Source organism: Pangasianodon hypophthalmus, chromosome 10 (assembly GCF_027358585.1).
Source record: "Pangasianodon hypophthalmus isolate fPanHyp1 chromosome 10, fPanHyp1.pri, whole genome shotgun sequence".
Lineage (NCBI taxonomy): Eukaryota > Metazoa > Chordata > Actinopteri > Siluriformes > Pangasiidae > Pangasianodon > Pangasianodon hypophthalmus.
In genome coordinates this window covers 5,129,038-5,145,519 of record NC_069719.1, presented here as the reverse complement: position 1 = coordinate 5,145,519, position 16,482 = coordinate 5,129,038, and the positions used below count along the sequence as shown (strand labels likewise).

Below are 16,482 nucleotides of genomic sequence, written 5' to 3'. Positions count from 1 at the left end.
TACTGTTGGTTACTATAGGAACGAGAACATGTAAAAACAAGTGCATTAATATAAACCTATGATTTGCAGTCGCAACTACTGTCAGATCTGTTATAGAAAATGAATCAACATCATCTGACCAATTAGATTCAAGAACTTGACGCTGTTTTGGTATAAATAACAAAAAATAACTACAACACACTGCCATGCTCACTGTTCCAACTAGTTCTGACTTATAACATTTTTAAGAAATATTCCAAAAAGCAGAATGCAAGAGTTTGTGATGGTTATATTGTCAAGTGTTCATTATGAGCTGTCTCAATGTATTCCCATAATGCAATGCAAACATTTTGTTGCTTTTAATGACGAGTGATTAAGGATTAGATTTAGAGATGTATTAGACCCTATTTACACCCTACATTAACATGCTATCTGTATCTGGAAATCTCTTTCTAGATAACGAACAGTCTAATCATGCAGTAGTGTTTAAACCTGTTATTTATATGCGTTATTACTGTCTGCATTATGTACAGATCTAATTTCTCCTGAGCAAATAAGCCATTACAGGAGCTGCTGTAAGGCTACTACAGTAAACATGGATCACTATGGCTGGATAGCAAAGATCACACTGTGTAAAGAATAGTTGTGCAAAAAAAAAAAAAATCCAAAGTTAGCTAAACGAACTGAAATCTGGATATCTACATAGCTAGAGGTGGTGTTCTCTGACATCAGGACTTCAGGACATGAGGGGGTGTTTGTCTTGTCACGCATTACACATTCACATTAGAACCCACCCTCCAAACACACACACACACACACACCTTGTGTTCTTGTGTGCTTTACTGGGGTTGGCCCAGTGTGTTTTAATGGGGGAGACACACACTCCATTCTGTTCTTTAAGTGCAGGCTTGGGCTCATCTGAAACGAGAACACACACAAACATCATAATGAGTGAGGCAGATATAGTGATGCATAATTAAACATGTACAGACAACCGTGCTGAGGATTTATATAGATGTGTATAAAGCAATATTGTACAAGCAAGAGTGCGGTTCTATTGAATATCAGCACGGCTGTGATTAGGCTGAAGGCACGAGCCAGCAGTGCGGTAACTAATCACAGCTGTGCCGATATTCAGTTTAACCACGCGATTGGAGTGTGATATTGCTTTTATACAACAGTTCTATAAACAAGAATTTAATATTGAATAACTGACATTTTGAACACAATATGGCCAAATGTTCCATTTATTTCTGCCAGTGGAGCAAAAATGGATCCTGAAGAAACCAGCTCACTTTATTAGCATGTTGGCTAGCTGGCTAGCTAGCTCACATTGATTTGTACCTTCCTGTTAAAGGTGCTTCCGGTAAAATTGGCTTTGAGCTTTCATATTTTAAGTCAAAAGTATCATTTGCCATGTCCGCTGATGATGTCGCTAACACTACTGTAGTAACGGTTTGAACTAGGAATTTTACGTGGCGAACACAGACAAGCGGAGTGATACACACAGTGAAATGTCCCAGTGCAGTTATAGTAAATATAGGCACTTTGGAACGCCACTTGACCAATCAAATTAGTGGACTGGAACTAACTGTAATATAAAAATATTGTAATTTCTATAAAGGCAATTTCTGTCATTTCTTCTAGCTACATTAATCTCCAAAACACACTAAAGAAACAAAACAAAGACACCACACATGTCTTGGTTGGAACATTGCGTAAATCATATTTTTGGCTGAAGTCCTGTTTCAACAACAGTAAGATGACACGCACAATTAGTAAAACATGATGTCACTTGTCTCCATCATAGGCTTCCTACTAAGCAGGATCCCCCCTCAACCCTCTACTCAGGCAGGTTTTGTTTGGATCTTGCTAAAAACTACCAAAAAAAAAAAATCCTACTCGGAGTGATGACCAGATGGCCGTCAAGAGTAAACAAAGAACCAGTTCTATGCTTTCAAATTATAGTAGTCTTTGCTTTAGATTAATCAACACTTAGCATTAGTTGGTTAAACAGAATCATCATAAATGAAAATTATCACTCATATGACTAACTTTAGCTGGCTAGCTTGTTTCCAGATCATTAGCTTTTGGTGCTTGGACAAAGCAAAAGACAAGCTTTCACTGAGGTGTCCACGATTTTCTAACCCCACTCTGTAACATGAGTGTTAAAGTGATGTAATTCCGAGCTCTGACTTCCCACAAGGTAAACAGGAAGTCGTTTGGAACGTAAAATTGAGCTAAATATCAGTGATGCGAAAACATCACCTTGGGTAAATAAATAAACAATAAAATGGTGATACTGGCTCATTAATACACCAGAAAAAGGCACTACAGATACTACACTACTCCTAAACAAGTCACCATGCTGACATGCCTGGTACATTCTAGCTAGTGAGTGTATTATTTATTTATTTATTTATTTATTTATTTATTTAAAGCTGCCATCTGACTGACTCTAGTGATGCCTCGTTATGATTTCTTGCTCTAAAAAAAAATGGCCCTGTTCAGTTTGCATTGTGCCCGAGCGAAAGAGAGACCTTGAACTGACCTTGCAGAAAATAAAATCATGCATTCAGGCAGCAGAATATTAAAACCAACATTTTAACTATTAACACCTGAAAATTGCTCCAAATCACACACGTTCTCCATTTAGCTCTCACACTCTCTCGTTCTCTCTCTCCATCATCTCTCCTGCTCGCTCTCTCTGATGCTCTTAAGCACCTCAGGCCTGCTCCAGGGAGCAAGGAAATCATCAAGGACATAATTAAGAGGCTTATGAGCGTGTGTATTGGGTGTGAACACACACACACACACACACACACACACACACACCCTGAGGTAGTGACCTCCGTTTGTGAAGTTAAACACCTCCCTAGTCTCATCAGTACGCTTTTTAACCTGCACCTCAGCTAATACACATGCAGCCTCTTCCTTCTCCTCTTTTTCTCTTCTACTCCATCATCTAATTGTAGAAAGAAAACATAAAATGCAGAAATATTAAGTCACTCACAGGGTCAAGGCCATATTCATGTGTTACACCTCTCTAAATGAGTTACTGTACCCCGCAAAACCCTGTCGATTTCTCTCTAAGGTCCTGATTTACTAAGATCCAAAAAGAACGAGAGCCTCTTTGCGTGTGCTGTGGTGATCAATAGTGGATGAAAACAGGAGCCATGTCATGTGTGAGGAATTACATCATGTGCAAAAGCAACAGTATGTATCCGCTAAATGGCCACAGCGGGTTTGTTCATTAAAAAGAGTCACAGAAAAGTAAACTTGAAACTGAAGTACAACACTGACTAAAAGCTGTGAGATGCATCAGAAATTTTAATATATAAATTAATGAATGAGTGAAGACATAATTTTTGTGCATTTTGTTTATAAGGTAAATGTGAATGAAAACCTTTTCAAAGGCTGTATTTAAATGCTGTTCATGTCTAATATGAAACATTTATTGTTGTAATATTATTTTGAGAAACTGTAATTATTTGACTAAGGCATAATTCCTAAAGCCTAACCTTTCTCATAATTAAGACTTAATAAATGGTATAACTTTGTTAAAATTTAATACATGCTCTGTTTAAATTTGTGGAGACAATTGTCCTGAAAGTACGTTTCCGGCTTGTACTCATTTTGTACAAAATGAGGTTAGATACAAAAAAAAAATAATAAATCCCTTCCAAATTGCAAAACTTCTTTAAGACAAACGTGCAAAAGGGACATGAGATTTTGCTCATGTGAACGATACAGTACTGCTTAGACACTGTTAATAAAACACTTTGCACAATTTTGCAGGTGTTGTGTTTCGATCATGAAACGAGTAACAGTATTGTTGTGTAAATTACAGCAAGTGATACTGTGTCCTAAACCATATCAACAAGTGTTGGCCTGTAATTACATATTTACATATCAAGTGGTGATGTATGGGGTTCCCTTAAAAAAAGTAGGACTACTAAGAGGTGGGCTATTTGGAGAAAAAAAATTTCATATGATACTTGATGTCATTTTTACAATACATACTGCAAAAAAAAAAAAAAAAAGAATAAAATAAATAAAAATACTGTAAAACAGTAGTGCCACATTCAAAACAGCTCATGGTTTTGACAGTGGATTTATCATCTATAAGTCAAGTGGGTTTTCATTGCCATTCCTCTATATAGGTTGTGTACATTGTATACAATAAATCATTAAAGAAGGGAAAATGAAGCAACTGATTTGAATGTCAAAGGATTGTAATATAATTTATCTCAATATCTAGTATATCATATCATCATTGTAATTACAATATTTAAAGAAGTATTTTTTCAAGGCTGTGTTATGGGTTTTATAATCCAGCCTCAGCTGCAACAACATTCTCACCTGGGTCAGAGGTCGTGACCCCCTCCGCATCCAGCTCCTGAGCCTTCCGCCGGGCCACGTTGGCCAACACAGGCTCCCCGCTGTCCTGTGCCACGTAATGGAGGTCCTTCAGAAAAAAAAAAGTAAAAGCAGATAGAGGAAAAAGTCAAAAATGAATCTCCACTCGTCAGTGGATGATATTGAAGCGTTTTTTTCTTATGAGGGTAGGAGAGAGAGAGAGAGAGAGAGAGAGAGTGACCTGTTTGAAGTTTAAAAGAACCCTGGATAAAATGAGTATCAAACTTTCTGAAAAAAATCTGTCATGTTTGTTCTCTTTAACCCTCCCTTCCCTCGTTCTCTCTCTCTCTGATGGATCTTATCTCTTCCATTTCAGAAGCTGGGGCAAGGGACGTGTGGAGAGAGGAAGGTGTCACCTTTTAGAAAGCGAGAGCGATGCTCTTCATGTCGGAAATAGGAGTTTAGACTTTCTCATTACGAGCAGGTGGTCGTTTGCGCGCACACACACACACACACACACATACAAAATGTCATTTTCTATCCCTCTCATCTAACAGAATGGAATATAATATCCTTATCGGCGCATCAACTCACCATTTAGCCTCCCAATGTGCCTCCAAATGTCAGTTTACATTCACAATTCCATTTGGAGGCCTTTCTCTCAGACAGAAAATATTTATTGACCAGAAAAATTATTTTGAGTTGGAAAATCACATTCTTCAACAGTAAAACTATTTACAGATATGTGCAAATAGACATGTTGTGGATTGTAGATTTCTAATATCAGATAGCTTGGTGAAATGGATGCTTTAAGGGGAAGAGATATGTGTGTGTGTCTGTGTGTGTGTGTGTATGCCCTCTCCGGAGCTTCATATATCATAGTCATATTTATATTTTTAATATTGCCCTCAAATGGCATTAAATTCAAATGCCAAAGTCAATATTGCAAAAGAAATAAGATGCAAGTTGAAGGTCAGAATAGTACAGTAACTGAGACATGCCTCTCTGTTTTAGCTCAAATATTGTGCAATTATCTGAGCAGCTCTAATGCTGCAATCGATTAAAACTTGTAATCAGAATTTCAGACCTCTAACCAAAGAAAACGCCCCTCAACTCAGAATTCTCAGGACGGTCTCTTCAACCCCCGAGTTCAGCAAGTCAAAATCAACATGGCTGCTCCCAGCATCAACAGTAAAGAAAGTAGCACTTCTTATCTTTATACTATAATATACTGTATATACTAGTGCTTGCTTTAGATCAATCAACATTCAGACATATTTGCTTGTTAAATCTGTATCACGGACTATACCGTTTACTGTTTTGAGAAGGTAAATTTACATCAATCCCAGTTAGCTAGACTAATATGGACCAAAACTTCATACTGGTTGTAATACAATTAAATCATAAGAAATAGTTAAGATCCAGGAAGCAAGTCAGTGCTGACGATTCAGAATGGTCTGGATCCTAACGTGATTCAAAACACTTTTGTCTTCATAGCTGATAGATACTCAATCCTAAGGTTCAGCTCCTAAGCTTCCAAAGAGGCTTTATGGTGAAACACTTGATTTTGTTTCGGGGAGAGAACCAGGAAGTAGTGAGAGAGAGAGAGAGAGAGAGAGAGAGAGAGAGAGAGAGAGATGGGATCAGAAGTGAAGACAGAGAGAAGAATCTAGAAATAGAAGCAGACAGAAAGAGTGAGAAGCTCAGCACTGAGAATCCACACGACTTAGAAGGGATAACAATAATTCCGTGCATAAACCATCAGATATTATGCCTCGCATTGCGAGCAGCCTGAACAGCACACAGAACACGCTCTAATCTTATTTATTTAAGAGCTTTACGAGCAGATATGCAGCCTTTTAACTGCGTGTTGGACTGCTGTGAGATTACACAAACGCTGCTCGAGTGCTGGTAATGATGACGAAAATGATGGCTGATATTCACCTCAGCGCATAAGAGTTTGGCATGAACTAGTGGAGCTGACACACACACACACACACACAAAACCCAACACCTGTAATCCAGGCAAGCAGTAACTGGCTAAATCAGACAGCAAATTTAGCTCAGCTTTAATGAGCCATAAACAAGAAGAGAGGTATTTGTGTATTATGTCTGAGCCCAAAAATGAATTCAAAAATGTGCGTTTTAACTTTTCTGAGCAGGCACACAGCTCTCAAAAGTAGTTTTTATCATTGCACTCAGAGTTGAACTTTTCAGATAGACTGCCATGTTATTTAAAGTTAGCTAGCTATCTTTAGCAGTAAATAATGTATGAATAGCAATATGACTTACTTTCCAACTAGCATTAGCAGTAAAAAAGCATTTCTATAGTAGCTGTTTTTTTCTTGAGACTGCATTAACCCCTGTTTACTGTGAGGAGATATTTATTAAAGAAGTCCCCAGTGTCAGCACTTTGTACCTGTCATAAGTAACGCTGTAACTTTGTATTCTTCAGCATCGAGAGCTTTGAGAGGAAAAAAGGTAACTGTAACTCTCCTCAAAGCACTCTGATTGATTATTTTCCTGTAACAGCACACCCCCTTACTTATACCATAGTGTGGTTCAGTCTTCAGGCTGAAGGAGTTTGCGCTTTCTGGTTTCTCAGTCACATGACAAGTTGCTCTTTTTTGTCTTATCGTCTTTGAGAGAGAAAAAAAGAGAGACAGGTGAGGAAATGACTGTTTATAGCTGCTATAATGTAAGTGTGCACTAGCTGTTTGGAGAACAGTTACAGAATTATTGGCACCCTTTAAGAGAATGGGCAAATGCCACTTCCTTTTGTCAGAAGAAAAGTGAGCTCAGCAAGCAAATGATATGAACTAATATCGGTACTTGGTTACATTAGGCTACTGGAGTGACCAGTATAGCTGTAGTAATAAGCTGACCATTTAACAATGGTTCACGTTTGTTATTTACAACAGGTAGTGTTAGCTAACTGCTGACAGCTGTGGATATTTTGGCTGTTTAATTAATTAGTGGTTAATATTAAATCTTCTCAGTTAAATGAAAATGAGTGTGCAGAATATGAGGTCACCATGTGAAATTGTCAATGCAGTGATTTCACAGATTACTCCAGAAAAAAAAAGACAAGACAAAGGGACAAACAACTGACTGAAATTGAAAGAAAGAGATTGTGGGCTAATGACTCTGTTGAATATTGTTGCTAAGTATATCACTGTTATACTCTGACAAAGCAGAGAGTATTGCTAGGGAAAAAAAAAAAAAAAAAAGAGTGCATGGTCATAACCTCCTTCCGTTCCCTCTCTCCGACTCCCGACCCCTCCACACCAAGAGTGGGCCCCTCACAAAAGGCAAAGAGAGAGGAATTCTTTCAGGCCTCTTTTCCTGGGTTCGGAGACAAAAGGACCGCAGACCCCCGCGACACACAGGGGACGAGATCAGATAGAACAAGGACCCCCACTCGTTCTCTCTCCCTCTTTCTTTCTTCCTCTCTCCTGCAGGGAGGTTAATTTAACTTTGGCTAATTAACATGTGGCACGGCTACAGGGTGAAATGCCGCCGCTGGCAGACAGCCTCCCCCCACATCGCCCTCCTCCTCCTCCTCACTGCTCTCTTTGTTGATTTTCAAGAAAGTGGCATTCATGAAGCGTTAATAATTTGCACCTTTTTTGTCCTCTCTCCCTCTTTTTTCTCTCTCTTCTTGCACAACCTAACAATGACAGCTTCAAGGTACCTTTTTGCCAGTCCTCCCTCTCTCTCTAACCAACCAATCCCTCACTTCTTCCCCCCTCTCTCTCTCTCTCTTTTTCAAGCTCCACAGGTTCAGCTCCACCTTCTTCAATCTGGACCCTCAACGGCAGCACTTAGTGGTGAATGAATTGGAACGCGAGTGACTGCCGTGAAAGGAGGAAGGAGAGAGGGAGTGAGAGAGGGAGAGAGCGAGTGAATGTGAACGCTAATAGAGAAGGTGTCACTTGAGTGTGGAGTGGGGGGTTTCACACGTTTAGAGCACAGAGACGTGGCGAAAAAGGAAGAAGAAAAGATTTTTCGCACCCCCACTTTCCATCAGGAGCAACTGTTGCTCTCCGGCCAAATCTTGGTCAAATGTTACACCATCTTAAATTTCCTGCACCATGGCTTCAGGTCAAATCATCACTAAGCATTTGATATTGTGGCCATAATTTAAGTGAAAAGGTAAGGCACAAGACTGAGGTATTACATACTGTATATTTTCTTTTCATACTTGTCAGAGCAGCACAGTGTGATTGTAAAAGGGGTGGGGTTGAGCTTGAATACATTATGAAGAGGCGTGGCTGGCGTAGTACTGCTGTGATATATAAACTGGACAACAACTGAAAAAAACATGATCTAAACCTCCAAACATTTGCAGTATGTTTTATATTTTCCCAGCAAATCATGATTACAACTGCCCTTAAGTACTACCACAAACTATTTCTTTTTGATGTTCGTACATATTTAACTCCCAATATGGTATCATGATTGTATTAAAAAGGCTATTTCTAAAAATGTTCCAAATAGTTAAAGCTAGGATTAGGGTTAAGGTTAGCGGCTGTAACTACTTCTACAACTCCAACTGTATGAAATCCAGGTAATTCAGACTTGCTTGTTACTCCTGATTGTTGTGATATTAAAGGTGTCTCACCATGAACAGGTCTCGAGCTCCGATGTCCAGAGCTAGGAGAAAAGCCTTCTCAAAGCGCTGGTGCCTGAAATGAAGCAGTACATCGTTGGAGGGTTACTGAGCAGATATCCAGAGGTCTCAATGTTATTCATTCACTGGGGTTGGATATACAGATGGGTGATGTGTTAAAGGAGAAACCAACTTAAAGTGTGTTAGTAAGGTGTTAGGCCATGTCAGGCCACCAGAACAGCTTCACTGTGCCTTGGCATACATACTACAAGTCTGTGAAAGTGTACTAGAGAGATAAACACTGTTATTCCAAAAGATATACCCTCAGTTGGTTGGTGTTTTGATGATGGTGGTGGTGGAGAACATTATCTAAAATCTCACATACGTTCAACTAGGTTGAGATGTGGTGACTGTGACGGTCATAGCATATGATTTAAATCATTTTCATCCTCATCAAACCATTCAGTGAGCCTCTGTAGTGGGGGTGGAGTCATGTGAAATGAATGTGAAATGCACCAAATAGTGCAATAATTTGAGGCTTGGTTCCTTTCTAAGAATGTGTTCACACACCACCAGAAACAAGGATGTGTGCATACATACATGTATAAGTAACTGGTAGTGAAAATTAGTATTTAGTAATTAGAAAGTAATTAGTACAAGTAATTAATAGTGATGCATTAACTTGGGAAAATATGTTAAAAAAATAAAAACATAGAAAAGGGCAGGCGGTCAAAAGAACAGGTTGCTGTTGAAATGGTCTGAGATTAGTTGTATGTAGAGCTGTGTGTGTGTGTGTGTGTGTGTGTATGTATACCTGAGCAGGTGATGGAAGAATCTCCGTGCGTAGCGGCTGATGGGGTCTCTATACTCCAGTATGACCGTGTCTGTTAAGGCTCTGGCCGGAGAGTAGAACATCCCCAGAGCTGCTTCTAACTGAGCTACACACACACACAGCGCTATCATGAACATTTTATAGTATCAGTTAAAAAACTGACCCTCCATTCAGATAATTCTGTGGATCTTCATTTCACCATGTAACATTATACACTTATTGTACATACAGTATATTATGCATATTATATTATAGCTTTAACTTTTGAACATGAATGAATACTCACTAATCACTTGTTCTTTTCTCAGTGGAGAAAGAAGTGACACTGTTGTTAGCTTATCCACATGAACCCTGGATCCTACTTGCATTATTTTATGTCGGTTTGAATAGACAATGCAGTGTTTTCCTCAGTGGTTACTGATGTTTGTACTATTCATATACATCAGCACAGTTGTACCATTAGTTACTCAGGTCCATATATATATGTATAGATTTGTTTATTTGTATTTATATGTGCAATGGATATAAAAAGTCTACACACCCCTGTTAAAATAGCAAGTTTTTGTGATGAAAAAAGTTAAACCAAGATAAATCATGTCAGAACTTTTCCCACCCTCACTGTGAAATTACAACATATAAAAATTAAGTGAAAAACAATCAGAAACATTTTAGGGAAAAATAAAAAAAAGTTACAATAACCTGGATGCACACACTTTTATAATTGGTGATGTGGCTGTGTTCAGAATTAACCACATTCACATTCAATTTTATGTTCAAAAGTAATTATCATACAGCTGTCGTCAATGAAATTAACTTCAAATAATCATCGTCTGCGTAGAGCTTACAAAGCCTGTACAGGGTCCCACTGTCGAAAGGAATCAGGAGAGAGGTACAGAAAAATTTCCAAAACATTAGATGTACCATTGAACACCATGAAGGCCATCATCAACAAATAGAGAAACTGGAGCACTACAATGACATCAGAATCAGAATTAGCTTTATTCGCCAAGTGTGTGCGCAGACACAGAAGGAATTTGTTGTGGTTTTTTTAAGGTGCTCTTGGTGCATACATGCATACATACATACATATCTTACATGAGAACGGAATCACGAAGAACAGGATGTCCCTTCCAAAATTTATAAAAGGACAAGACAAAAACTTACCAGGGAGGCTGCCAAGAGACCAGCGGCAACATTAAAGGAGCTGCAGGAATATCTGACAAGTACTGATTGCTCTCTGCATGTGACAAGTTTTCATATTCGTCACACGTCTGGGCTATGGGGTAGGGTGGCTAGACGGAAGCCCTTTCTCACAAAAAACATCCAAGCTCAACTAAATCACCCCAAACCATGTGGCAAAATGTGTTTGAGACCAATTTCAAAAGGTATAATACTTCCATAATTCTAAAAGGTATGTTTGGCACAAAAAAAAAAGCAAATCACCAAAAGAAGACCATATTCACGGTGAAGCATGATGGTGGCAGCATCAAGCTTTAGGGCTGCTTTTCTTCAGCCAGAACTGGGGCTTTTATCAAGGTGGAGGGAATCATGAATAGCTACAAATACCAGTCAATTTTAGTGCAAAACCTTCAGGTGTCTGCTAGTAAGCTGAAGATGAAAAGGAATTTCACCTTTCAGCACAACAATGAGCTAAAGCATACATCCAAATCAATAAAGGAATGGATTAAAAAAAGAAAAAGTTTCTGAATGGCCTAGCCAGAGCCCAGCCTGAATCCAACTAAAAATCTGTGGGGTGACCTGAAGCGGGCTGTGCACTGGAGATGCCCTTACAATTAGATGTTTTTGCAAGAAAGAGTGGGAAAATATTGCCAAGTCAAGATGTGCCACGCTGACAGACTCTTACTCATAAAGACTGAGTGATGTAATAAAATCAATAGGTGCTTCAGCAAAGTATTAGTTTAGGGGTGTGCACACTTATGCAACTAAGTTATTATAAGTTTTTTATTTTTCCTTTTTTCCCTAAAAAAAAAAATTCTAATTGTTTTTCACTTTGTTTGTATACTTTGTGGTTGAAGGTGGGAAAAGATCCGACATGATTTATCTTAGTGTCATTCTTTTACTTGACAAAAACCTGCCATTTTAACAGGGGTGTGTAGACTTTTTATAGCCATTGTTTATATCTGACCAGCTCTTTAGTTACATTCTTTATATTTTTATTATTTTATTCTAATATTATTACTTATGATGTATTATTTGTATGCTGTTCTAACACTTAAGCATCCCATCTGGTATCAAATGTGTTAAATGCGCACATTCTATTACTGTTTGTATTGTTTTGTGTTATTGGTATAATAACTACTTATACACAGGGACTTGTACAGCAGATAAATAATAAAGAATGGATAAAAATACATGTTGTTTAATAAAGAAAAATGTATAACTGGTAATGTGGTGAAACTTTGTTAGGAATTGTTTATGTAACATTTATGGAGAGTTTCAGCGCTTTGTAACAGTCATGGTGCTTTGTAAAGTTTCCCAGCATGGGGAAGTGTGGAAGTCCAGAAAGGCCATGAGTTATTTATATTTCTCTGTGCTGTTATCTCAAGATCACTTATTTTTCTTGTGATCTCATAATAACAAAGTTGTTTTCTCACGATAATAACAACTTAATTTTCCTCATGATCTCATTTTGATGATAACAAAAGTTATTTTCCAAGCTCATGTAGCACTAGCATAGTAGCATCACATTTTCGTGGCCAGTGGCACACTGTTATATACTGGTGTTATTGTAATTCTGCAGTAATTACATCCTATTCGGTCCATCCGATTCCGGTCCCTCAAGTTGGCCGGCAATAAAACCGACTCCCGCTCAGGATCACTACAGTGTCCACAGTGGTATAGCTGCAGATTTCTGAGTCGCCTTCTCAAGCGACAGACACTTATTTGGAAATTGTCTAGCGGTGACACAACACGAGAATGATCATTCACTTCAAATTTAGCCAGTTAGTTCTGTTTGATGATAAACATTCACAGCTTGAGGGCTGGCTAATATGACCGTTTGACTACGATGATCTCCTGCTTAAGGCTAATTTCTGTGTCAATTCACAAGACTATATCTTCACCACAATGCAGCGAGGTAACTGTGTAACTGGGTTGGGGTTGGGCCGAGAGATCTGCCTGGGAATTATTATTGTTATTATTTATTTTTTTATTAAATGCAGCTCGTACAGTTCTCTTAAATATACCCAAATACTTGTTTTGAAAAAAAAAAATGAGGGGAGATTCTGGAGCACTTAAAAGTCAGCTTTTGGCAGAATTCATGTAAAAGGTATGCTTGATCTCACGGTAATCCTCAAATCCTCAAATGATGATCCTCAAATGAACTGAAAACAACTATGTTATTACTTTTTATCACTTCTTTCACACCATTCTATCCATTCTCTCCACCACTTTATTCATCCTAAGGCTACATTACAATTTTCACGTTCTTACCTTCCGTCTGCTCGTCCAGTGGTTGTCTGAGCAGGTGATCAGTCACTGAGATGAGACCACGATAGCAGTCTGCTCCCATCATGCACCAGTCCATATTACCCAGAATGCCCAGTGCAGCGTCCACCTCTCCACAGCACAGACGATGCTGCAGGAGTTCACCCGGCCCCAGCTGGGCCCCATTCAATACCCCTATACAACACACACACACACACACAAAACCCATGTGGAACACTCACATACATGCAAAGTACACACCCCAGACAGATGGCACTCACACACACACACACACACACACACACACACACACACACACAAAACGGTACACACACAAGACATGGCAAAAAAAAAGAACATCTGAAACATCAGGTACAACACACTCGTACCGCACACACACACAGCACGCACACAGCACACACACACACACACACAGCACACACACACACACACACACCTGCAGACTGAAGACACAACATACACACCAACAACAACACTTACACACCCAATAAATATAGACTGCTGCACTGATGTTATTATACTTCTTCATCAATGGATTTATAAATAATTTAATAACTAAGATAGAGATCTACAAATATTTCCTCCTTATAAAAGTTTATATTAATTTCACACAAGTCACGGGTTTATATGCATGCATAAAAAATGCGTCTAATTATTTTAAAGTTTATTATTCTTGACCTTAAACCAAAGCTTGAGCTATTTCACACAAGTTTATCTTAATTATTTATCTTATTTATCTTATTTATTTATTTTTATTCTAATTTATCTAATTAAACTGATTTCTCTATTGATCAGATTATCGAGATATAGAAACAATGGTATTTTGTACACATTTCACAAATATGCTCAAGATGAAATGGTTTAGAATTACACTGTCAGCCAATAGACACAAGCAAATTCAAGTCTGCACCAGAGTTATAATCCCTAATAGGCATAAATAAAACGATAGTATTTCATAGATTAAATTTTTTTTTTGTTGATGTTAGTTTGTGCGTTTTTTTTAAATGTCTGATATTGAGATTTTTAGATATATGTGTTTTGTACTATAAGTGTTTTTAGGATGTGGATTTATTTCCTGGACTGCAGAACAAATTTACCTGTGGGTACTAAGAAGGAAATCCTAAACCTTCTTCCGTAAGGACAGAAAAAAAAAAAAAAATTCACACACCGCACTGAATTTTAGGAGAGTCACGTGACCAGCAATGACCTAAGTGCTTTCACCTGTGCTTAACTCTATTGCTTTTAACTGCTATGTGCAAACCTACAAGGAGGTGAGTGAAAAACGTGTGTGTGTGTGTGTGTGTGTGTGCGTGTGCGTGTGTTGCTAAGTAAGTGGAAGAAGATCTTTGGAGAAAGTGCTCTGCTAGATTGGCATTGACATCCAGATCGATTCTCCCATCACTCTCTCACTTCACAGAGGTGGATTTAACCACACAAACACACACACACACACACACACACAGTATGAAGGCAGACACTCACTGATGCAGATATCACCAGCAGTTGGAACAGTGTACTACCTTTACGAAGCCCAAAGTCTTAAAGGTGTTTAAAAAGAACGGCCTCTCTCTCTCTCTCTCTCACACACACACACACATGCGCACACACACACTTGTATTTGTGTATTAGTTATATGGGGTTAAATCCGCGTACTCTACTGACATACAAACATTTTTCTATAACACTGAATTTTTGCTGGAAAAGTAAAGTTTGAAAATATAAAATGTTTTTGTACTGACTGAATAATGCAGAAGTCATTAAATAAACATCTTTAAACACAATTTGTCCTGAAAAAAATAGGGTGCCTAAGACTTTTGCTCAGTACTGCATATAAATAACAATGTAATGTTGTAATGTGATCATTTATCAGAAATGTATTGCACCACAAACACTGTAAACAGAGGAAAGGAAAAAAACACTCAGTCCTAGTTGGCTTTCCATCCACCGTATTTTATGTAAATAAATGGAATGGAAATATCAGAAATTCAAGAAACCTATTAAACATAACGCAAAAAGGTTTTTCTGCTTGGCTGAGGTGGTCATCGTGTGCCTTCATCAGAAAACACACACAACAATAGTTGATGAAAACATGCAATAATTCATATTTTCTTTGCTATTTGTATATGTCTATGCTATTCACTAGTATATGGCACTAAAAAGAGATTTTAATCTATTAAAACAGTTTGAGGCTAGAAATGTAGCACACAGTACACACTGTATGTCTGTGTGAACCTCAAAATTGCATTGTGTTGTTGTTTAGTACTCCATTCATCTTTATCCTGGTCAGGGACGGGGTCTGGGAGTCTATCCTGAGTCGTGAATTCACCCTGGATGGGATACCAGTCTATCACAGGGCACCATGCGCACACATCATACACACACACACACACCCACTCCATCTCTCTCTCTTTCCCTCCTACTCAAAATCCCTCTCTCCGTTTCTCTTACACACATCTCACCCTCTCTCAGTCTCTTCATTAGGTTTCTACAAGTGCCAGCAGCTGTGATCATAATAAGTGATGTTCACCGGAGGCATTGGAGACACACACACACATACACACACACACACACACACACACACACACAATGCAAAAAGTATGCTTTAATAATGTAATGGCTGTTTAAACCTCCTGACCCAAACACAGCTATAGTTAACCTTGCCAACATGACACACACATACACACACACACACACACACACACAGTACTCTATAGCATACACAAAGCCAGGACTACATTAACATTTAAAAATACAATAAAATAGTTTTTAATTTATGATACCTGGAGTTGAATAAACAAACACACACATAAATAAACGCCATGTAACCCTGGTCTATGGAATTCAATTAGATCAACTGCGAAACCACTTTAATTTTAAAAACAGACCTGTTTAACAGTTTATCAAAACAATCCATAGTCTTCTCTGATTTGTGGTATGTTTGTAGTGTATGTTACAGCAAAAACTAGTGATGCGTTCAAATGAAACAGCTGAATCCGTGTTTTAACATGAGAAGAGAAAACGCTCGTTTCAAGAATGTTCAAAGATATGAGGAAATTGTAGAGAAGTAGAGACACCTAGCTCATAACCATGGCTAATTATCTAGGACATAGCGGCCGAGTCATCGATAAGGACAATGTAAAGAGAGAGGGGCAGTGGAGACAACACAAAACAGCACAAATCTGTCAGGTATCAACATATCAAGATATCAACATTTCCCTCAAAAAGACACCAT

General features: G+C 38.3%; 1 protein-coding gene and 1 long non-coding RNA gene across 3 annotated transcripts in view; one reads left to right on the top strand and one right to left on the bottom strand.

Annotated features, from left to right (window-relative positions):
• The window catches only part of wdpcp (WD repeat containing planar cell polarity effector), an 84,123-nt gene that overhangs the window by 7,361 nt on the left and 60,280 nt on the right, over positions 1–16,482 (bottom strand). For both annotated transcript variants that reach the window (XM_053237331.1, XM_053237330.1), the window contains exons 12-16: positions 13,236–13,424; positions 9,765–9,888; positions 8,963–9,026; positions 4,342–4,447; positions 801–897 (exon numbers count right to left, since the gene is read on the bottom strand). In XM_053237331.1, coding sequence (XP_053093306.1) covers positions 801–897; positions 4,342–4,447; positions 8,963–9,026; positions 9,765–9,888; positions 13,236–13,424 — 580 coding nt within the window. The remainder of the gene's footprint in view (positions 1–800; positions 898–4,341; positions 4,448–8,962; positions 9,027–9,764; positions 9,889–13,235; positions 13,425–16,482) is intronic.
• Positions 4,466–9,773, top strand: LOC128319115 (uncharacterized). The gene is made up of 3 exons (XR_008302501.1): positions 4,466–4,822; positions 8,112–8,493; positions 8,972–9,773. It is a non-coding gene; the product is annotated as an uncharacterized LOC128319115 (long non-coding RNA).